Source organism: Rhinolophus ferrumequinum, chromosome 8 (genome assembly GCF_004115265.2).
Source record: "Rhinolophus ferrumequinum isolate MPI-CBG mRhiFer1 chromosome 8, mRhiFer1_v1.p, whole genome shotgun sequence".
In the NCBI taxonomy this organism is placed as follows: Eukaryota; Metazoa; Chordata; class Mammalia; order Chiroptera; family Rhinolophidae; genus Rhinolophus; species Rhinolophus ferrumequinum.
Window position 1 is genome coordinate 7,179,728 of NC_046291.1, and position 25,668 is coordinate 7,205,395.

Consider the following 25,668-nt stretch of genomic DNA (forward strand, 5'->3'; position numbering starts at 1 on the left):
AAAAAAACCCAGCCAACACTCACTGAGCACTTTACTAGGTGCCAGGCACTATCACGTTTCCCCGAAAATAAGACCTAGCCGGACCATCAGCTCTAATGCGTCTTTTGGAGCAAAAATTAATATAAGACCCAGTTATCATATCATATCATATCATATCATATCATATCATATCATATCATATCATACCAGGTCTTATATTAAATTATATTATATTATATGATATTATTATTATACCCAGTCTTATATTAAAATAAGACTGGGTCTTTCTTATATTAATTTTTGCTCCAAAAGATGCATTAGAGCTGATGGTCCAACTAGGTCTTATTTTCAGGGAAACACGGTAAGCACTGTTCTAATTGCTTCACATGGATTTTCAATCCTCCAACACTATGAGGTAGACTTCATAAGACCAAAAAAACAGACATATAGAAGGGGAAATAACTTCTCAGATTATATAGCTAGTATACTGTAAAGGGACTGGGGTTCAAACTCTAACAGTCTACACTCAACAAATCTACTAATTCCTATAAACTGTAGTCTCTAAATTTTCTCCAGGAATAATTTACCCCAGACTCAATTTCCACTATGTCATATAGTTATTTCATTAGATTTAGTTTAAATAGATTAATAAATCTGGAAGACTTAAAATCATTTACCTGCATCCAATATTCCCTGGGCCAGAATAGCGCCAAACTTGGCCATGACATCATCGTGTTTATCATTGATGACTTTGGAATACAGCTGTCTGAACTGATTCACCTGAAGGAACAAGAAAAAGAATTATATAGCCTGATTCTATTCATACGCTGTGTCATTTTAGAGCAGGAAATAACTTGCTCAATTGGTAATGAAACTTGAGTTCTGAATTTCGCAACATTCCAAAACGGATGGAGCAGAGTTGAGGGCAACACAGTTCCACGGTTGAAATCATGGTGTTAGGACTTTTCTGGTGTGGGAGCACCAGTTCTGTTTTCAATCCTCATGCCACAGTGGATGATTCAGACTCAAGGGAATGTTGAATTCGATTTCATATGGCACCACTGTTAGTCAGCAGGCTTAAACAGTTCAAGGGAACAGTAAAGCTTTCATTGAACTGTGAATTACAGCTATTCTGCTTACCATCAACCTTACAGATTTCTTAACAGGCATGGTCCTTTGGGTCTACCTTAAAGTAAACTACCCTTCAGTGAAATCGTGTGAGGTATATTTTGGATTAAGTGTATTCACACATAAAGATTTTCATTATGCACACACATTAATTTTTTGAGGACATGTCACAATAATTACTCTTATTCAAAGGAACAAACCAAAATGAAACGTGCTGACTCACTTAGGATGGGATTACTGGTAATTTTTGTTTGCTTTATTCTTTTCTGCATTTTCTAGAATTAATATATATTACTTTTACAATTAGAAAATATTTACAGAACATGTTATTAATATATTTGTGATTCCTTTAAAAGTGTATGAATGACAATAAGGGAACTATTTTATGCTTCTTTCACATCTTCCACTTCTGTTTTCCCACCAGTGCTTTTCAAATGGTAGGCACCCAGGAAGAAGTCTGCTTGTCAAAGAAGCACATGATCATGGAGCTCCCCAAATCTGCCCAAAGCAGGAAATATGAATTTGAATTTCCTAATGTGATGACTTTATATGCATTAAATATTCTTTCAGAATCTTCCCTCTTCATTCATCGTGGTCTGCTGGGCCACACTGTGATGTAGGGCAGAGTCATATAGAATCAGACAACCCTGGCTTATAAATACTTCTGCTCTAATAAGCTGTTTGGGTAAGTTACTTAGCTTCTCTGGGTCTGTTTCTTCATCTCTATAGGGATCATAGTACCTACCTAACACGGCTATTGTAAGGATTATGTGAGATAATATTCATATAATGTAATATGTAAAAGGCAGTTTATAGTTCAATAAGCATGGCTGTCTTACCTTACCAAGTCAGAATCCTACCAGTCCTATTAGCTCTGCAATCTAAATACTGCTAGTAAAATTATACTCCTTAAAACATGGTTCTCGGTTTTATTCACAGGCAGCAACAGAATGTGATGGAAAAACAATGAACCAACTCTGCCACCACCCAGCATATAAGCATTAGTAAGCTACTTACTTCTCTAGGTCTTACTTTTTCTAACTATAAACCCCAGCATGATTAGATCATCACAAAATTTCTGTCAAGTTTTAAAAATCCAAAGGTTTGATGCTTTTATTCTGGTTCAACAGGCCAAATTCCTTTGATTCTGAACTTATTTTAGAAGAACACTTACATTACCTTATATAGGATGGAAATTTTATGTGCTAAAGATTTATGAAATAGTTCAAGAACTTATAAAAAGAAACGTTGGGCAAAGCACTGTATGTATATCAGAAGGAAGAATTTAAATATAAAATTGCACCCAAAACAACAGGCAAACATTCAGTGAAATTGAAAGATGGATTAAAAAAAAAAAATCAATGCAAATACATATAATGGGCTTATCTAAATTTTTTTAGCATAGCTTTAATAATTTATTTTTCAATTACAGTTGACATTCAATATTATTTTATATTAGTTTCGGGTATACAGCATAATGGTTAGACATTTACATAATTTATAAAGGGACTGTCCCCTCCCCAATAAGTCTAGTACTCACCTGGTACATACAATAACTACGTAATGCATATTTATTACAGTATTACTGACTGTATTCCTTATGGGCTTATCTAATTAATATTAAGTATACTACTTTAAAAAGCTAGTTTTTAATAATTAAAAAAATTTTCTTCACATTTTATTACTTATGTAGCAGTAACTCAACTCTCACTATTCTTTGTGAAGAATTATTATTTTAGTAGGTTAGGATAGTATCTTAAATTTGGAAATCAACTTTGAGATCATCTGGTATACTCCCTCTATTTTACAAATGTGAAAACTGATGTAAAATAGGTGAAACGATTGGCTTGCTTGTGGTCACAAACAACTAACGGCGGTCATGGCTAGGATCATGATTTTCTGACCCAATTTCATTGTTATGAATAGTATGCCCCCCACATAAGACCAAGTAGAATTCGTAGGAGAAAATCACATTAATTTTCCATTTTATAGTATGATAATCGCACAGATGAGAGGAAGTTTTCTGTTCTGCATGATCATCTAAAATCTACCTTCTCCAAACTCATGCATTTTTAACATTTCATGTTTTTTAACTCTATATACTGTGTACTGTTGGGGGGGGCACTCTGAAATGTCAGAGAGAAAAGTTAAGGATGGGGAGAAGTAAGTAAACTTTCTTGGAATCATTTCTGTTGGTACTCATCACCTGGTTATGTCTTATCCTTTCTATTTTTTTTTCTTTTTTTCCTGAACATAGAACTGTAGCTGCACATGAGGGATCAGTTTGAGTTTCTTTTTTTTTGTCTTTTCTCTTCTATGACATTTTATCTGCTCTTATGATTGAACTATAGGTCTCTAATTCCTTCCATGAAATCCTTGAGGCCAGACGAACTTTGGAATTCAGAATTTAGAAAGTTAACAGGGCGCATACGCCATATATTATGCAATACTCCAGTGTAGTGTGGGGGCAATATCTCATAATCAAACAAGGAAATATTTCTGAAGCAGCAAACTGATTAAAATTAACACTAAAGGGGATAAATATTATCAATCAGTTTAGGTTTTGTAGCTGAAAGAGTCCTTAAAAACAAACAAATCTCTTTTAGTTTTCAGAGCTTTCAGAGCTGGATTTTGGAGTTGCAGATACAGAGATAGCTCTTAATATGTAGCACTTAATATGATTTCTTTGTGGCTAGTTCCCGAATCTCTTTCTTCAGTTCTGATTCTTTTCCTATGCTCTCATCTTATGTCCAACTGACTTGCTATCATGTCATCTCAAACTCAACATGCCTAAAACGAAAATTCTTTATTCTTCTTTCATGGTATTCCTGTCAGTGCTATCATGACTTTCCCATTATCAATATCCCAAGTAATATTTTCAGCTCTCTTCTCAATTTTATCAGTACTATTTTGTTCATGGTAGTTGCTTGCAGCCTTTTCTTTATATTACCACCGACACTTTTAAAGTGATTATTACTGTATCTTAAGGTAATAATACAGTAATATAGATTACTATTTACGAATGTTTTATGGTGTAAAATACCACCATATAATATAAAATTTCATGCTTATAATTTCATCTTATAAAAAGTTCACACATTTCACTACAGAAATATTTCTAGGTTACCATGATGACTCACAAAGCCTAATCTACCCAAACTGTGATTTATTTTAGAACTACAAAAGCTTATCAAGCTTGGCCAAATATGATCCTATTTCCAAAAAGGGTACCCTGTCAGTGGTGGGAGAAGTTTCCCTGTAGCAGACTTTAGGCCAGGTGGTATTAGGTGAGGAGGAGCCAGATCCTATTCTTACACTGTGATATTTTTATCTGATTCTATGTATGATACTTACTATGTACATGTCCAAATAACTCCTAAAGGTAGATTTCACTTAACAAGAAAAACAAAAGATGGATCCTTCCTAAAGAGCAGAGTTGGGTTCTTAAAGAAAATAGCTCCAAGGACTGTTAATGTCCAAAGGACATTATTCTAGTTAAAGGGCTCTGAATATCTGGTCTAAGGGCTTTCTAAATGGGGTTTGTCAGCACCAAGGAGTGGATGCATGTTCCTGGGTCTATGTTTCTGAGAGCGAGTGAGCAAAAAACTGGCAGAAGAAAAGCAAAGACGTAGTGGAGTTACTTAAACTAAGAGCAGACTGTGTACAGCCAAGTGTTAAGACCGCATTCTGTAAAAGGTTGTGACATATATCATGATTACATAAAAGTATTTCCTTTGGAAATGTCCATTGTAAATCTCACAAAATATCCGGAAAATGTCCCTTCTGGAGTCCTGTGAGGAGGAATTATAGTCTTGATGACATTAACACTCGATCTTTGATTTCGAGGCGCTTCATTTTATTTCATGGACAAATTTACAACCTTGTGACTAGGACTCTTACTTCTCTTCAAGCATGTTAACAGCTTTTTCTTTTCAGCAAAATGTCACATCCCAGCCAAAAGAATATCAGTGTTGTCTTATTAGCAATTATCGGGTAAAAGAGAGATGACAGAAACTATAATCCACAAAACTCTTTATCATGTGTTGATAGCAGAAAACAACGAAATAGAACTTAAAACTCTTAAGAATTCCTGAGCTGAGTAAGAATGTCATTCTCTGGGATAGTGTTTCCTGAAAGAACATAGTTTTGCTTTTGTAGGCAATGGGGGTACACACTTGACTTTCCCACCAGGTTTATATTAATGGCAAAGGCTACCAGCTATAACTGCATCTCAACATTCTTAATCAATACCCTAGATTCTAATGCAACCTAAAGATGGAAGTGTGCCCCACGTATTCACATCAGCTAAGCATTGCTTCAACAATATTTTACGGAATGATTTAAAAATACTAATTATTTAATTTTTTTTTTTTTTACTTTTTCTAAATATGAAAAAGTGTTCTTTACTTATTAGAATAAGTAGTTAAATGCTTCTCAAACTGTACAGCCTACCCTATCCTACTCCCATTCCAAAGGACTCTGCCATTGTTGGTGCAGAGCTTATGATTGTAAAATCAATGAAATCCTACTGCAGAGGACAGGAAGATGCTAAAACATTTATCTTGTTCACAATGCAAATAACATGAAACTGACATGTGAGGTCAAAGTGAATAAAAATCTATGTGTATATATTAGGGGAAGTGCTTTCCATAGCCTTAATTTCCTTCTTTAATGACATTACTCAGTTGGATAACCTCCAACTGATAAAGATCAGCAGAGGATCAAAAGCAAAAATAAAAGATGCAAAAGCTACTCATATTATAATTGCTATATATATATATATATTTTTTTTTAAAAAAAGCAAAAAGAAAATGGTCTCTGAAAAATTGTTTATGTTCTAGAAGACCAAATAACATTAATACAGAATCAGAAGTCTGATTCTATCTTTGTACCAATCCAATTTTTATAAGTCTTAAAAATGATTTTTACACAGAGAAGCACTGAATAAAGGAAACAAAAATGGTACCACCTGCTTAAAAACTGAAATCTATTAAATAAAGTTCCATAAAATGAGAATGAATAATTGATGAGTTCTGGAAATTTTTCTCCCTTCCCATCAACCTACTTTGCTGAAAATGAGGATGTTCTCCATCTGCTGGATGAGGCAGAAAACAGTATGCCAATGTTTTTTTTTCTGTTGTCAATTTTTTGACTGCTGCTCATATAGGAGTAGAATTAGTACAAGGCTGTTAATTGCCCTAATTTTAACTTAAGAATTAAAGACCTGAAACTGTTGCATAAACTATCACATCTATTTAATATATCAACATGGTAATTTTTAGTACATGTAAATATGATCTATGCATTTTCTCAATGAAATGAGAAGTTTTGGCTCAGGTGCCAAGATACATTAGATATCAAACTCTAACATGAGGTCTGAAAGGTTGTCGTGAGGACATTTTAAAAGAAATGTCTAAAAATCTGTTAACAGAGTCATCTGCAGGGTGTAATATGTCTTGGATTGCAGCAGAACATGTGATGAGGATTTCTACGGGAAAAGCTGGGCTGTGAGTCTTCCCCTCAGTCCAAGCCTAGAGATGCGCTTTAGAGGAACCACTTGGAGAGCTTAATGTGGTCAGTGGTCACTGTGCACTGACACCTAGCACATGAAGTAAGAGGCATTTAGCTATTGACTGAGGCACTCGCAGAGAGAGCGGAGGGAGAGAGAAGGAGGGAAAGAGACAGAGAGGGAGAGGGGCAGGCAAAGCTGCACTGAGAGCCTATTATACCTCTACCCACAAGAAGGGCAAAATATGCAGGAGTGTTTCTTTGAAAATGTTGGTTCGGAAGGTGTACTCATAGAATCTGGATGTACTCATTTCTAAACTGAGATTGTATGTACTATATAAAGTGACTGTAGGGCTGTTTATTACCTCAGAAGAATGGATCAAAGAAGTTATGGACTGCCTGAGTTTGCATCCTGTATCAGAGGAACAAGTTATCCCATTGAATAAATTTTAAAAGGATAGTACGAGGCAAAAATTAAAGTTGATTCTTACGATTTCATCAACTCACGAGTTCTAAATTTTCAAGTATGGCTATATAGTTGAATTAAGAAAGTGACCATAAATCTATAAAAAATGCATTTAAAGAGTATTATGTATTTAAAGTTTCCCATACTCCTACCTCTTTACTTCCTATGAGTTCAGTGTTTACCACATTTGAGGTAAAAATGTCCTCAAAAGAAAAGCCCAAAGCAGCTCTATTTCAGAGAATTTTTCTGTTGGCTCACCTTTGGACAAGTGATTTCGGTCTGCTGGATCATGATGAGAGCTGAAGCTATGAGCGCTCCTTGCCTCACATAGTTCACAGGGTCATTTGTCATTGGTTCTAGCAAATTAATTGCTTCCTGAAAATATTAAAACAAAACAAAAACCTTAAATAAAGTTGTATAGCTGGATTTTCAAATTAGTCATGTCATTCTAAGTCAGTATTTTTATCTAACATTGTAGTAACAAGTTAACTTAAGAGTAACTGGATGCAATAGTTCAGAACTGAGTATGCTTTAAGTATCAATATAATGATGGTTCATGAAAAGGAAACTTGCAGAACAAGAGATCTCCCGTCTTGAGGTAAAAAGAGGTCAAAAAGAAAGGGAAAATGAAGTTAATGTTTAATAAGCACCCATTATTTTCCAGGCACAGTGAGAGGTATTTTATGTTATTCCATATAAGCCTCTCAATCCTAAAAATAAAACAAAAACAAAACAACAACAGCAACACAAAATCTTTATAAACAAAGAAACAGAGTAAGAAAGGTTAAGTAATTTGCCCAAAACCACATAAATAGCTAACTCAGGTCAGTCTCACTAGAAAACCTGTATTAGACATCCAACTTCTTTCAAATACTAGGGTATGGTAATGTCTTAGATGATTTTATAAGACCTAATTTTAAAAATTGAATTTTTGAAAAACAAAAAACAAAGATAATCTCCCAAAACAAAAAGAAAGATTTTATTTGCTAGTAGAATGGTAAAACAAATGAAATCAAACAGGACTAGAATTGATTTCACTTGACAAGATTTTCCAAAACATTTACTGGGATTTCCCAATACCATATCCTTCAGAGTATCAGTTCAGGGGTCGGGGGGTCGGAGGAGGATTCCTTGATTAAATCAGTTTGGGAGCTCCTGCACGCGCACACACACACACACACACACACACACACACACGGTGCCAAACAATGTATACGCATTTTAAGAAAGGAAAACTGTATTAAAATTGTAATACTCAATATATACCGATAACAAAAGATGAACACAAGTCGCGTTTGACTTCTGCAATTATAAGAGGTGCTCAAAGTAGTTCCATCAGTGTCCAGACACTTCTGATTACGGCTAACTATTGCTTGAGCAACACTGACCAAAGTGTCCACTTGTATACACTTTTTTGGCACCTCCAGTATACATATAAATCACCTCCTCTTGAAGATTCAAATGTATATAGCATATCAAAGTCTCTAGGAATGTACATATCCCAACAAAAGCTCCAGGAAACCTCATTAAAGAAACCCTACAACTTTTGTTTATCCCAGCATTTGTACATTGTATTTGACCAAGAACTCTTTTAGCCCATAAAACGCCTGTTAACAACCTTTAGAACCTTTGTTAAGTGCCACTTTATAATGTCTCTTATAAGGTCCTTAGGTATAAATATGAAGGAACAGAGCAACGGGTTTACATGATTTTCAAACTTATTTCTTAATACAGTGTCATTTCTCAAATATCCTTTGTTCCAAAGCCAAAGAAAGGAAGAATGAATTGAATTCTCTTTTTGGGAAAACGACTTTAGATTTCTTTACATGTGGATTTAGTCATGCACTGCTTAATGATGGGGACACATTCTGAGAAACGCATAGTTAGGTGACTTTACTGTTGTGCAAACGTCATAGAATGCACTTACACAAACCTAGATGGTAAACCCTGCTACTGTAATTTAATGCACTATACTTTTATATGTCTGGCAGTGCAGTCAGTTTGTTTACATCAGCATCACCACAAACAAGTGAGTAATGCTTTGCACTAACCCGATGTTACCATGGTCACATCGCTAGATTATAGGCATTTTTCAGCTCCATTATAATCTTATGGGACCTAAACACCATTATTCAGCACATGACTATATTTGTTTTCAAAAATCAGAGCTATTGACAGATAATTTATGTACTAGATAAATGTTTTCTTTCTTCCCACTTTTACGAAAAATGTAATGACATTGTGCAGAGTAGGTTTTTCAAACGTTACTCACATATTGTCAATACTGTTTATGAAATAGTCATGATAAAAATATAACCAAATTTCCAACTTATAAGTTAAAAGACACTAACTTTGCCTTTGAGGTGTATGATATAACATCAAATATATTTTAGAATAAAAGGATGTTCTAGGTTTTTAAGAAACAAAAATAATCAAAGCACCAAACTTTTGTCAGATCGGTATTGATACGTAAATCACACAAAGTATCTAGAAATAAAGCAGACTTGTTTAGTATGAGTAATAAAAATATTCATTGAATTAACTTGTCAGATGCTGTGTCTCAAAGAACATTTGCTCTGAAATATCATATTAACTTTAGAATAATCTGGAAAGAAAAAAATCTAATTTACATTTAACTTATGAGGCCTGACATAAATGTCTACTAAAGATCTGACAGGGGAGATACTTAGTAAAACATTCAACAACATTTTCCTTTGTTTATAGAACATATGTGTCCCAGAAAAAAATGAAGGCCAATTTCTATAAACTGCATTTTATATACCCAATGACATTTCTAATAAAACCGAAGAGACATTCTCATGTAAGAATTTTTCACCCAAAAGAAATGAAAACATTTTAAAAACAAAACTGTGTGAGGGCAGAGACCATGTCCAACTTTTTCATCATCATATCCTTAAGTGATCATCCCTCCATCATTCATCTGACAAATATTTACTGAAATTCTACGTGCCAGGTCTGACTTTAGATTCTAGTAGTGAACACACCCTTCTCAGGGACTTCACGTTTCAGTGGAGAGCAGACAGACAATAAACAAAATAGGTGTAAAAACATGCCAGGTGGCGGTAAGTACTGTGAAGAAAAATAAAGCAGGGTAAGGAGACAGAATGAGAGTACTAGAAAGGGATGTCTCCATACATTTTTACACAATTCTTGCCACATGTCATAAAAATGCCTATTGTAATTCCTAGCTTCAATTATGTTTTATATGATTAGAAAGTTATTTGTATCCAATACTAATAACACTTTTTAGAGAAAAAGTCAAGCAAATTAAAATTTAATCCTGGAATCACTCAATAAACTAATAACTATGCTTTATTTTATTTTAGTTTGAACAGAGAAGATAAAAAAGCAACTCCTTCCCTCTGCTGTGAAGACACTGGGAACATAATCATGTTCTCGTTCTCTTGTCTGTCTATTCCGCCCTCCCTCCCGCCTCCCCACCCCTCCCCACATAAACACAATGCCCACCCTGTTAAAAGAAAAGCTCACCAAGATGTGTGCATGTGAGCTATAAAAGGTAAAATGTGATGTATATGTCACTGCTGTGAATCAAAAATACTTGGTATTTAAGCAATAGTGTTTCTTAATGAATCTTACGACGAATTGTGTTTTCAAACCATCAACTTGCCTAACCCAACTCTCTCACTTTTGAGGGCTTAACAAATATCAGGTTACCTATTAAACTTGTAAGGAGAAAACAGGCAAACCACAGTTAAGTGATTTGCTAAAAAAACAAAACAAAACAAAACAAAAGGAATCAAACTGAGTTGATTTTGGTGGCCTCAGAAGAGAACTTTGATTTCTACAATACTAATTATGCAAATTAAACATGTAAAATAACTGTGTAAAATGACCAGAGTAGTTTTTTAAAGAAAAAAAGTATCTTCTTCTTTCTTTTTTAAAGAAATCTATGCTTTCAAAGGGGAAGTCAACAGCATTGTGTCCATATAGCCACCCATGTAATGTGCTGGTTTGTTCTTAAGGGCCCTGAGCCATCCAGTATCGTAAAGTAAGGAAGCTCTGGGAAGTTCTGTGAGGCAAGTTAAGTCTTACAGATCACATCGCACTTGTGTTTTTACAGCTGTTACATAAACTTTTCTATGAGCAAAAACAGTCTGGCGCCAGGCAAGAACTGACCCCACTGGCGTGGGAGGTGCTTTACCTTATTTCCTGTACCAGCACAGCAGATGCCCAGGGCCATGGCAGCTCCGTAACGCACGTGAGGATTGTAACTCTCTGACAACAGCGAAACCACGCTGGGACACTGTTCAGGAGTCCTGATAAGAAACAGAGGAAGTGAAGACAGTGTTATATGTTAACATATTTCAAATCCAGATGGAAGAATTTTAACCCATTTTCTAATAGTTATGGGAAACAAAAGTTATATTTAACACAGAAATTGCAGAATTAAAAATCTACAGAATTCTAATTATTGATATTATTAATAGAAATCTATCTTCAACATTCAGAGAATATATGCAAAGAAAGAGGAATGTACCCGTGACTCCTCGACCACAACTCTGCATTACAGCGTTAATCAGTCACCCTTTCGTGCTTCCTCCATAGTGGGGCACAACCATGGGGGCACAGGGGACGCACGCTGCTTTACAGTCAATCTTATACTTCTTATTTACTCTGTGTTTTGTTTCAGAAGAGAAAAGTCATTTTATAGAGATTCCAGGATGTTTCCAAAGCTGCAAGAAAGACTGAAATCTGCCAGCATTACTTTGGTTGAATATTAAACCGGTAAATGAGGGCACTCTGATTTTTTTTGTCTTTAGCAATTATTTTTGTGTTAATGAGAACAGAGAAATTGTTCTTTTCTCATTTTCTTACATTTGCGACAAAGAAAAAAACACAGGGCATCCCTGACTAATGAAGTATCTGACTCTAAAAGACTACCCAGTCATGGTGGTTACACTCACCGGGCAGTAGGCAGGGGTATTAACTAGAAGAGAGTGTAGGGAGAGTTTATGGGAGGCTGGTAATGATCGTGAACTGGGTGCTGGTTACACACAGGTGTGTTCAGCTGTGAAAATTCATCAAGCTGTAGGCTTATGACTATGAGCATGTTTTCAGATGCATATTATACTTCAATAAAATCTTTTTTTTAAAAAAGACTATCCTGAAAGCAGTTATTACCTACAGACCAATTCAAATCTATAATTCAATGCTGGAATTGTCCCCTAGCTCAAACTACAGTGAGTGGTAATTTCACATTTCAAATGGAGTAGAGCCAAGTTAATGAAAGTAGAATTCTGCTATGAGAGAAAGTTGGATTATTTCCCTCTACACCAGAGTCCATACTCTTTCCTAAAAATGTTCTCAGTTTGACTAGGTTGCCTAATATGAATAATTTGGAAATAATACTAATGGCAACAATATGGAAAAAAAATTCGGTGCTGGGACAAAAGCAACATACTACCAAATGGAAGATGTGGGTGCTAGTCCTAGTTTTGCTAATTTCTTAGTACATGACATTAAACAAGTCCCATTTTCTTTTCTGTAATTAGAGATAACTTTTTGCAGGAATACAAAAACCAAATGAGCAAATAACTGAAAACATGCTAAGAACACATATGCTTTGAGTTAATGCATAATGAGATAAATAATAAGTTATATAAGAGGAAGCCATGGAGTCAAAAACCCATATTCAAGTTCTTGCTTTGTCTGTAAATAGCTAGGATAATTGAGACAAGATTCAATTAATCAAACACTCTGGGGTCCCTTTCCACATCTGATAAAAGAAGGAATGGGATTAGCAGTTCCATAAGGTGTACTCCACTTTACAATTCTATGGCTTTTAAAAAATGAACCAATCATCAGATTTTAAATCAATGTTCATTACCAGTAGACGTTTCCCCAATGAAAAATATTCCTATGAAATTTAAAGTGATATTACACCAAAGAGACTGGAGAATTATTCTGTAACTTGTAGTTGACAGCACCACCATTTAACGTTCATTTTTCACCCCTGTCAGGCTAAGAACTTAATGCTCTGTCCATAATTTGATGCCCAAATCCTCTGACAAACTCAAGCATTTTGTGACCTAATTAATTACAAATAATACCAGTCAAGATTGCACATGTCTTACACACAATGTGATACATAGGTGACGTATTACAGAACTGTACACCTGAAATATATGTAACTTTATTAACAATTGTCAACCCAATAAACTTTAATTAAAAAAAAAAGACTGCACATGTCTCAAGGGCCAAGGGCTGAGACTGTCTTCTATATTTTTTATTTCCCATAAATATTAGCACTGTGCTAGGTACTAAAGATAATTTTTATCACTTAGTAAAAGACAAAGGGAGACAAACTAAATTTATATTTAGAGACTTAACCAAGTATTTACTACCAGGCTCAAGGCCTAATGGTTAACCATTGGGAAAAATATCAAGCCCTTCATGGTTTTCCTTCCCCTTTAAGTTAATAATTCAGCTAGATAATTAAAAAAAGGGAGCGTTAACAAGTACCTGTGAGTGTTACTTCATAAGGGCTAACTGAATGTCTTTAAATTTTATGTGCTTTGAAGTTCCCAGTAGGGAGACCACATGTAGGTCTAGAGAAGACCTGCTATAAAAAAAATGAAACACACTGAAATAGGTAACTAATTCTGATTTGTCGTTTCAATCAAATTTCTTGGCTTGTAGCTAACAGTCATCTTGCCAACATTACTATTTGTACAAACTTTCCACAGAGCAGGAACTGTGCAAGGGCACAAGCACAAGTCATTGCCACGTCACCCGACTATAAACTGCACATATGAATTCCTTTCTTTCAACATACTGGTTACTAACCAGTGTTTCTTTATTGAATATTTTCTACAACCTCAACATTAAATCATATTAATAAATCAAGATGCTTTCAAGAATGTGACATCTTTTTTCTAATCTACATTCACTAGAGGAGGAAAAATATAGCAATATATATATATGGGGAGAAACACTGTTCTAAGCATATGGGGTCTACCACAGTGGGAATTTGGTGAGGCCATAAACCTCAGGGTAGTCCCTTGGTAGAATTATGAATACATAATTCTCATTAGGTAAGTGCCACAGGATTAACATAATGACACTGGAATTAAGAATATATACCTGTGTACCCCCCTCTTGTTGAACTCCCTACCAACGGATTCCAAATAATTTGAGCAGCATCCTGAATTTTGAAGTATCCACTGAATGGCATAACCAAATACACCACAAACACTTCAATCAACACCGAATTCCATACAGAAAGAGGAATAAAGGGCATGCCTCACCCAAACTGCTTCTTTCACCATGACCATGGTGGAAACTCACGTCCTTCAATCATTTTATTCCCCCACTCCCCACATCTAATCTGCTACCAAGTCAAGTGAAACCCTTTAATCTGGTTTGTTTCCATTGCCTGTTTTAGGCCCTCATTATCTCTTATTGGAAATAATACAGTGATTCCTTAAATGATCTCCCTGCCTCCTTTCTCTCTCGTCTTCAGGTTGCTGTAGTGGACAGAAGAACATGGACTTAGAATCAGAAAGACCTGGATTCCAACTCTAGTGCAGACATTTACAGAGTGGCAATCACTAAATCTCTGAGCCTTAATTGCTTTATGGAAAACAGAATCTGGTCTACCTTATTCATGCTGAGCAGCGTTGGTGTGATACAGAATACTACACTATAACCACTGAAACCTAGATAATAACCAGAAATTGCCTTTGAATCAGAACCAGAAATTTGGCTACTCAAATGCTATAGTTTGGGCTCTTATTTTTAAAAAAGGTAAGGTAACTCATGCCCAAAAATTCATTCAAAACAATATAAAGCAAGTTGGACATTAAACCAAGAAAACTGGTTACATGAAGGGTTCTGACCTCCAGACTTCTCACCAATTTTTTAGGGAGCTAATGGTACACAGGACACTTACCCACTTGCCCCTCAGCTGTAGCAAGGGCAGGATATTCCAGGGAAAACTGACTCATAGCAAAGTTTATCCTCAATGTACTTTAAAACTTCATTTGTTTTATTAATATGATTCTCACTTGTTAAAAAAGTAGTATACTCAGAATAGGGCATTAACAATTTCATGATATTTAGAAAAATTTTTGCCTGGGAACATAAACACTGGGAGCTTAGTGCAGAGCTTTACCTAAAGACTGAAATAGGTTGTGAGGGCTATAAATTCAAAAGCACATAAAAAAATTCTTGTAGTTTCTCAGTCCAATAACAGTTCCAACTCTGACACATTCTTCAGGAAAGTGTTAAGACAAGGAATGACAAATTCTTTAATAAATTAGCTTAGACATTCAATCTCTTCAAGAGTACAATAAAACCATAATATTCTTTGTGTACTTCAACTTTTCAGCAGGCAGTGCTAAAAGGACAAAAGAATCTTTCCAAGCAATGATCGGAATGCAAACATTCACTGAAAGCAAAACTTCTGCATATTAATCTTTATCCAGACATAGTATATACATACATATAGTGTACATCTATATAAAAAATGTTAAATAACAGTTAATAAATGAATAAATGATAAAAGTTATATAATCACCAATTTGCAACGTGAAATGAATTAATGGACCTTAGCATAATTATCAATGACTGTTAACATCATGAAAAGAGAAATAACTAGACCTTATATACACTGCCAGTCCTGCTCCTCCAGAGGGAGAAGAGAAAATTTGAATCTGAACGTGACCAAGCCTCCTGATAGATCCAACTATCAATTTACAGAAAATATAGAAGACCGAAAAACACATTATATTACACATAGGGATGCACTCAGCAAAATCCATACTGTTGGAAACTTGACAGTAATAATAACCTGGTTTCTTCAGGTTAAGGAGGGGAAAAAAAGAGAGGTGAGACAAGGCAAGAGATGGAGAGAAACCTACAAATTAAAAGAAAATACCCCCAATTTTAAATTCCATTAGGCCTTCTTTCAGTCATTTTAGATAATTCTGACACTCCTTAAATCTTAGCTTTTCTATATAAACACTTATCTCTGAGATAATATTACAAAATAATTCGTAGTTTGTTATAATACCCTGGGATTAGCATTTCTAATAAACATTAAAATGACTAATTCTCAATCAGCAATAAAAGCTCATCTCTATGTCTCCATGAACCTATTTTGAAAAATAAATGTCTAGAAATGGCTAAGTCACAGGAAAAATAGTGGATTTTGTTTTGTAGGGTGGGGAAAGGTAGAAAGCAAGGAATTAAATACTTGGGAAACCATTTTATTAACACAATGTGTTATCTATAACTTAGCCTTTTTACATATTTATGTTTTGATACATTGAGAATTTAAAAGTATATTTATTCCATTACAGATTTGCTGGCTGCATTTGTTTATTTGTTTTAACAATGGAGCTACATGTTGTGGGAATTCTAGCAACTTTTCCTACTCTCTTTTATATTTTTTGGCTAGTTTATATATAAAAACAGTGACTATCACTAGAGGTTAAAAAGGGCCAGGGAGATATACTTTTCTGGATTTTGTTTTCATCACAATATAAAAGAGATGCATAAAATATTCATTATCAAGAAAATAACAGAAAGAAGAAAACAGTTTTGCTTCCCAAATATACTTTTGTCCCATGAAACTATATCCTAAGCTAATATTATTTGTAGTTTTTACTTTATCAGTTTAGTATTTACTGAATATCTACTACATGTCAACTACAAAACCACACAGATACTGCTCTAAACTTTACAAATTTAGTCCACCTTTAACATTTCCTTTTAAAATGGACTTTAGAAAACTAAAAACTAGTATAGTTTTAAACAAGCTTTTGGTATATTTGCAAATAGATTAATTTCTTTCAGGTGCTGCCAAAATGGGGGGTGGGTGGGGAGCATGATATCTCAAAGAGGTGAGAAGAAAATAGATTCATAAGATTTATATTAATACAAAGAAATTGCTACTTAACCATAATAAGAAACACGGCTCTTAAAAATCTCAGACTGTATTCCTGGATCTAGAGAAATCTGTAATATTCAAAAAGTTATAGCATTATTAGCACACACAACCCTCCCCCTTTAAATCAGCAAACAAGTCTTTCAATATGAGTAAGTTGCCACCAACTTAGAGATCATTAAAAGACTTTATTGGTATTTCCTTGATTTTATAAAAATGAACACAAATATACTTCGATTCTCAAAAAATTTAATTCATTTCTGACATTTAAATAAATGTTCTGATGATAAAAGTCCACTTCTAATAGCTAATTTCAGTGACTACTGAAGACCTGCAGCATTGAGCAAATTTACACCATAGATATTTACAATAAACTGTAATTCAATTCCAAGTGTAAGAATTCTTTTGATTAAAGACATCATCATTTCATTAAATTGTACTATATCGTTTCACTGATCTTTAAAAAAAATATCTCATTTTTCTTTTGTTCTTGACAAAAGCAGATACAGTATGAGCAGCTCTCTGGCAATAACTAGGCAACAACAACCACCTAGGAAAAACTGTCAGAGTCATTTTTTATAGTCTAGTCAAATACTTACAACAACCAGCGGAAAGCTTAATGAAGAAGCATGCTGCTGCACTGTTGTAAGAGTGCTCCGACATTTTAGATTGCCCACCTACCACCTACAGTCCCTAGACTGGCGTGGTAGTGAAGATGGCAGCCTGTGCTCCTGGTGCCGGATGCCGATGGGAGGAAGCAATACACACCTTCTTCTCAGAGAATTGTGGGTGTGCGTTTTAACCTGTCCGGTGGCTTCCTGAAGGACCAGTGCAATAGCTTGCCTTTGTTTCACTCAACTTAAAGTGCTCCCAGGGCTCGAGCAACTCCCCAGGCGACATTTGTCCGAAAATATTTAAAGGCTTAAGTGCTGGCCATAGCAGCCTGGGGCAAGGTCTAATAGGACAGGCTATAAACAGACTGAAAAGCCTAGAAAGGAAGAGGCTGGGAAAGGGCAACAGGGCTTTGAAAAGCTCCCGAGTATACCCAGGGAGGTGAGAAGATCCCATGCATGCTCAGGGTTGGACGCATGCTCAGGAAAGGCGTGAGAAGACCCTGAACGTTCACCTCAAGCTCTGTACAAGCAGGAAGTGAGGGTAAAGCAGAGGGGTAAATGACTGGCCAATTTAAGAACTGCAAGAGTGCCCCAACACAGAGCCAATGTGCAAAGACTGGGAGAGTTTTTTTTCTTTTTCCTTTCCTTTCTTTTTTCTTTTCTTGGCTCCAAGTATTTAAGGAAACTGTCAAAATATTAGCTGACCACTAAGCTAATGGAACTTCAGTCTCATGTATACATGAGAAATACAGACTTTACAAAACTACTTTAGAAAAGTCACTGAACAACCTACAATCCACAACAAATAGCAATAACAAGCCCTTGGAAGGGGAGTCTGATTTCATGAGTTGCCAAATTATAATATTCAAAATGTTCATTTTTCAACAAAAAATTATGAGGCATGCAAAGATATGAAAGTACAGCCCATTCACAGGAATAAAATAAATTAACAGACTTGGTCCCTGAGGAAGCCCAAATATTGGACTTAAGTGAACTATCATAAATATACTCAAAGAGCTAATGGAAACCATGGGCAAATAACTAAAGGAAATAGAACAATGTTTCATCAAACTGAAAACATCAATAAAGAGGTAGAAATTATAAAAAGAAACCAAATAGAAATTGTGGAACTTAAAAGTACAATAAGTGAAATTAAAAATTCACTAGAGGGGGCAGCTGGATGGCTCAGCTGGTTAGAGCACGAGCTCTCAACAACAAGGTTGCCGGTTCAATTCCTGCATGGGATGGTGGGCTGTGCCCCTTGCAATTTGATTGAAAATGGCAACTGGACTTGGAGCTGAGCTGCGCCCTCCGCAACTAGAATGAAGGACAATGACTTGGAGCTGATGGGCCTGGAGAAACCACTGTTCCCCAATACAAAAAAATAAAAAAAAATTCACTAGAGGGGATTCGGCAGCAGAAGTGAGCAGGCAGAAAAAGGATCAAGTTAGGTTAATTGAGAACTGAAGTTAGGTTAATTGAGATTATCCAGACTGAGGAGCAAAAAGAAAAAAAGAATGAAAAAAATGAACAAGAAAGCCTGAGACCTGTGGGACACCATCAAGCATCATCACCAACATACACATAACGGGAGTTCCAGAGGGAGAGGAGTGGGAGAGAGGGACAGAAAGAACTTTTTAAGAAACAATGGCCAAAAATGTTCCAAATTTTGATGAAAGAGTAGAAATGTATCAAACTCCAAGTGGGATAAACTCAAAGAGATCAGTGAACAAAAACGACAAAGACTACATTCTAGCAGGAGACAGACAATAAACAGTAAATGGTAAATAAGTTAAAAGGTGAAGTACTAAGGAGAACAAAAAAGCCCATCAAGTAAGGGATACTGGAAGAGCCAGGAGGGCACACTGCAGGATTAATTAGGGTATGCTTCAACAATGAGGTGATATCTAAGCAAAGAAAGGAAGACAGTGAGGGAGCGAGCCAAATGGCTATCGGGAGGAGTGTATTAGTGGAGCAAACAGCTCCTGCAAAGTCCTTATGGTGGGACAGTACTTGGTGTGTTTGAGGAACAGCAAGGAAGCTTATAGTTTGAGTGTAGTGAAGAAGGGGAAGAGTACTTGGAAACAGGGCCAGGTCACACAGGACATTATAGGAACTTTGGCTTTTACTGTAAGTGAAGGCCATCAGAGGATTCTGAGCAAAGGAATGACATCATCTGACTTGTTTAAAAAGGGTCCTTTTGGCTATTATATTGATAATAGAGGGCAAAGGTAGAAGATAACCAGGTAAGAGGCAGAAATCCAGTCAAGATATGATGGTGACCTGGATAAGGTGGAAGTAGTAGACATGGGGCAGAAAAAGTTTGAGATTGGGGGTGTGTGTGTATGTGTGTAAATATTTATATTTATATATCGGGGTGCCAAAAAAATGTATACACATGACATATTCATCTTTTGTTATTGGTATATATTGAGTATTACAATTTTAATAGTTTTTTCCTTTCTTAAAATGTGTACACATTTTTTTGGCACCAACAAGATTTCGTGATGGATAAAATGTAGGCTGTAAGAGAAGGAGACTAGAAGGATTTATATGCCTTTAACTGAAATAAAGAAACCAAGAGAGCAGATTTGGAGGGAAAGAACAGAAGTTCAGTTTTGGACATTTTGAGACTTTTTTTAGACATCTAAGGGAAATACTCAGTAGGTAATTGAACAGTGAGAGTGGAGTTTGAAGGAAAGATCTAAGCTAGAGATATAAATTTGGGAGCTAAAGTATATAGATAGTATTTAGAACCATAAATATGTATGAGATCACCAAGTGCAGACAGAAGGGAGAAGAGGTCCACCAATGAGTTTCAGAGGAGCCCCAATATTAAGAGGTTGTGGAGATGAAACAGAACAAGTAAAGGAAACTAAGAAGGAACAGTCAGTGAGGTAGAAAATCCAGTCAATTGTGGGCTAGTGGAAGCCAAGTTGAAAAACTATTTTAAGGAAAGGGAAATGAGCAACTAGATCAAACGGTGCTGTGACATAGGAGGGGCAGATTATGTCACATTTCTTTTTATAAATGCAGAGAACTGCATCTATAAATGCAGACAAACCAATTTCTCTGAGTTTTAAACTCAGAGAAATTGGTTTGTCTGCGGTCTCCTAACGCTTATGTATGTTACTTGTCTCATTTCATAACCACAGAATCATAGGCACTAGGCTGGAAAAGTGTTTCAGGAGCTTTCTTCTACAAGTTGATGGAAACCATAACGTAAGAGTGAATTGAGAAAGGAAATGAAGAGGAGGATGAAATCAAGAGAAGACAAGAAAGGGGTGGGGGGAAGATCTGCATATTAAGAGGGTAGAATAAGAGTTAGTATGGCCAGACAACTAAGATGGCGCAGTCGGTAAACGCTGTGTTTACTTTCTCTCACAACCACATCAAAATTACAACTAATCTACAAAACAACCATTATTGAGAATCACCTACAATCAAGCTGAACTGAAGCCTTTCGACTCAGGACTTGCAGAAGCCACCTCCAGACTGGTAGGAAGGGCAGAGACGCAGAACGGGCTGGTCCCAAAGATGAGGAGGGCTATTTTGCCTGTGGGGGTCCCCTCCCCATCCCCTAGGAGTGAGAGATTCCAGCCCAGGGTTCCAGTGCTGGGGAGAGAAGTCCCCATAATTTTGGGCTATGAAAACCAGCAGAGATTGTGACTGAGTGAGACTGAGTGCAGCTGCACCCGTGGGCGCTCCTCTTAGAGGGACCGCGCGTGGACTTACCCACCAACGGAATCACTCACTCTGAGCTCCAGCGCTGGGGCAGCAGCTGGAAAGGCGGCAGGGACATATGGTGGGGAATTGAGTTGTGTGGCTTGGGATGGGGGCTGGAGAGGCGGCTTTCTCCTGGATGGAGGAGCTGGCAGAGGCCATTGTTCCTTTGTTGAGTCCCCCCTGCTTCCCGGCATGTGAACAGATAAGGAGCTTTCCAGACAAGAAAAAGCTGAAGGAGTTCATCAACACCAAACCAGTATTACAAGGAGTCTTACAAGGACTGCTTTAAGATGGGAAGGGGTTGAGGATGGGAGAAAGGGGAAGGGATTAAGAAGAACAAATTGGTTGTTATACAGTAGTCATGGGGATGGAGGGGATAGCATAAGGAATACAGTCAATAATATTGTAATAACTAGGTATGGTGCCAGATGTGTACTAAATCTATCAGGGTGATAGATGGCAATGGGGTTGGGGACGGCGAAAAAGGTGAAGGCATTAAGAAATACAAATTGAGGGGTGAATGGGTGGCTCAGTTGGTCAGAGCGCGAGCTCTGGGCAAAGGGGCTGCCGGTTCGATGCCCGCATCGGCCAGCGAACTGTGCCCTCCACAACTAGAATGAAGTCAATGAGCTGCCACTCAGCTCCCGAATGGTCAGATGGCTCACTTGGTTGGAGTGAGGGTTCTCAACCACAGAGTTGCCAATTCGACTCCCGCAATAGATGGTGGGCTGCGCCCCCTGCAACTAACAACGGCAAATGGAGCTGAGCTGCATCCTCCACAACTAAGACTGAAAGGACAACAACTTGACTTGGAAAAGTCCTTGAAGTACACACTGTTTCCTAATAAAGTCCTGTTCCTCTTCCCAAATAAAAATCTTTAAAAAAAGAAATACATATTGATAATTAATACAGTGTGGGGAATATAATCAATAATGTTGTAAAGATCATGTAAGGTGCCAGATGGGCACTGGACTTATCAGGGGATCATGTCATAGACTGTGTAGATGCCTGACCAATGCGCTGTACACCTGAAGAGCTGAAGTAGAATAATACTGAATGCCAACTATAACTAAATATATAGGTCTATATAGTCACAGGACGTGGAGTATAGCATAGGGAATATAGTCAATAGCATTGTAACAGCTATATATCAGAGGGATAGTAGCTTGTGGGGTGGGTTATCACTTTATGAGGGGTTTAAATGTCTAACTATTACGTTGCTTTGTACATCTGAAACTAATAAACTTTTTTAAATATTAAAAAAAAAGTTAGTACAGATTCTATGAGAAAAGACAAAGAACTAGGATGGGGGTGGGGGGTGGTCTTTAAAGCCAAGAAATGTTACAAGTTTTAAGGAGAAAAGCTTAGTCAACAGTGCTGAATATTGAACAAAATCAGTAACTGGTGTTAATTAGTGATTTTTAAGAGTTGTTTTAGTAGAATGTTGGAAATGAAAGGATAGGCAATTCTTTAATGAAGTTTGATGATGAAGGAAAGAGACTTAAGGGATAAGGAAAGGTTTTATTTTTCATTAATTGGAAACCTGAGCAGGTCTACAAGAAAGAAGTGAGAGCTGAGGAACTGAATATGCAAGGCATAGATTCTATGTGCAAAAAAGAAGATAACTTATTCAGTAAGACTGCAAAGTGAAGAGTTAGAATTGAGAACTTAAGTGGAAGTTAGTTTTGGAAAAGGGAAATGACAATATAACCCCAAAGAAGAATAGGTTGAATGAAAACCAAGATATTCTGAGAAGAGAAGATGAATGCAATAGAGCTTTCATATTGGTCTAAGTCTTTCATTAAAATAAGAAGTAAATTCAGTCATCAGCCGGAAGTGAGCGAAGGAGCCTTAGGAGAACAGGTTAAGTTTGGAATAGCTATTCTTCCAGTTTTAGCTCTTTCACTGATCTCGTCAAAGACAATGAACAATAAAGGTATTAAAAAAAACAGAAAGCCAAAAAATATTTGAGCTGTACTGTGGGCCCTGTTGAAGTGAGCTAGTCTTAGCTCTACCATGTCTGTTACAATTATCAATATACTTGTTTATAACTCCATAAGGTTATAAATTACGTAAGGGCAGAAAATGTTTATCTTGTTCACTTCATCTCCACAAGCAAATGGAATTCAACGAATACTTCACAAATGAATGAATGTGTAATGGACACAATCCAAATATCATTAAAAATTCCTTAATGGTGGGTGTTTGATAAATATGACCGATAGATTAAAAATGTCCTTGGCTGATATTGAAGGTGTCTTCCTAGGCCTACAAAAGATATTATACTGCCCTTTTAAATCAAAGATAGAATCTGTTCAATAAATTAAAAAGGCATCAGGGATAAAATTCATTATTTTAGAAAAATGCACCAATCAGGTTTTTTGGTTACGGTCAGATTAGAGTCTGAATCTGACCCTTAAGCTACTTTAACAAGAATTAATTTATCTGGAGTTTTTGGTAAAAGAGATATTCCACACAAATGAAGTTTCCAGATATTTGAAATATCATTCTACCATTAAGAATCATACTTTTATATTTATATCATTTTGGAAGAAAATCTCTTTAAAAATGCATGTCACGTATTCCTACCATCCAAAACACAGCTGAATAAAGATGATTTAACCTTTTCTTAAAAATGTGGAGTCACTACTGTGACATCAATTATACCACATGCAGTTGTAGAGAGGGCTGAGTTACATGAGAGCTATAAGCCTCTATTCTGAGTAGCCCTACACACCTATACTTTTTAATTCCTGTTTCTTCAGTTGCCCTGTTTGCTATTATCAAAGTGCTTGTCCACCTTTTAATTCGTTATTCTGCTCTGGAGTAGGCAAGGAAATATGTTAAAATTGTCTCAAGAATGAATTTACCACTGAACATTCTTTTGTATTATTTAGATTTACCACCATGTGCAACTGTTATTTTTATTAAAGAGAGGAAGAGATAGCTTTTGTGAATGTGTGTGTAGAGCAAAAAGATTTGGAATGGGGATTTACAGGCTGCCCCTATCTAATATGCACGAGGTGTTAGAGCACAGGTTTAGTTACTTGCCAACTGAGATATCTGGCTACACTTTTATTTATTTCTTTATTATTATTTTGCTTTCATTCTGATTTTTAGCTATACTTCTAATAACTCAAAGTTGCCAAATAAGCAGTTGTTCTAACCAGTTATATTCCGTAGCCATTAAACTAATTTAAAAATACAAAAATAAAAATAACCCAACTACCAATTTTAACTACTTTTAGTTAAGAGTAAAAAAAAAAAGGAGAAGGGTTAATTAGTATTGGCAAAGTATTATTATAATAATAATGGTTAGTATTTTTATAATATACTCACTGAATATTTTTTTAAATGTTATCTATAAACATAAATCAATGAAGGTTTGTTCCATACAAGTCTTTCCACTGAATATAATGGTACTGCTATTTTCAATATGATGTTATTTGTTTTGCAGACACCTATCTACCCGCATAAGCACAGATGCCAAATTATGATTTCATTATAAAGCAGTATTTTAAACTTCTATATTCCGAAAGAAATTCTGGCACATTAAAATCCATCTGATTGTTCTTGAGTATTATTTTATTTATTTTCACCCCAAATTCTTAGCAAATATTTTTTCTAAAATATTGAATATTAAGTTAAAAAAACCCAGCAAATGTTTTAAGTACTCAGCAGAACTGAAATGAACCAAGTATTTTCCAATAACTTTCACACAAGCTAAAGAATATAAACTTGAAACAGAAACAGGACACAAATGTTTCTGCTGATCTAGAAGTAATCAAAAACATTTAAAATATGAGTGATCTACAATGATCTTTTTAAAAAGGAGAATGCTTAAGTTCCAATACTAAGCTAGTCTTATAGTTTAGAGAAAACTTAGATAACACAGCTATTATGATTTTTATATCAATTTTCTAAAATAAGGCAGAAATATATTTTTATTATATATCATGTACTTTCCTCAATATATCTGTGGAAAAAAAACTGCCAATAAAGCAACTCCTAAATTCAGAGGTTATCTGTTTAAAAACGAGCAATGAAAGTTTCGGCTAAAACCTAAGTATACACGTAGAATGCAGACTTTTCTGTGCTCTTCTATCTAAGGTTGCAACCATAGCAAACTAATATGTTCCACAGCAAAGGAATATAAAAGCTGGATAAGAATCTTGTTTCACTGCTAGGAATTAGAACTCTGGAAATCGCTATGAGGCTCGCAGGGCAGAATCGTCATAGAATGAAAGCTCTAGAATCTCTAGCTGTATCTTATTTTTTCTCAAGTGGGAAAAACAGCTCAGGATTAATCCAAAACG

The 25,668-nt window shown here is 35.9% G+C and overlaps 1 protein-coding gene across 1 annotated transcript in view; it reads right to left on the minus strand.

Annotated features, from left to right (window-relative positions):
- PSMD1 (proteasome 26S subunit, non-ATPase 1) overlaps positions 1-25,668 on the minus strand; it is a 93,839-nt gene that overhangs the window by 18,397 nt on the left and 49,774 nt on the right. Inside the window, exons 17-19 of the mRNA XM_033112209.1 lie at positions 11,265-11,379; positions 7,340-7,456; positions 657-759 (exon numbers count right to left, since the gene is read on the minus strand). Coding sequence (XP_032968100.1) covers positions 657-759; positions 7,340-7,456; positions 11,265-11,379 — 335 coding nt within the window. The remainder of the gene's footprint in view (positions 1-656; positions 760-7,339; positions 7,457-11,264; positions 11,380-25,668) is intronic.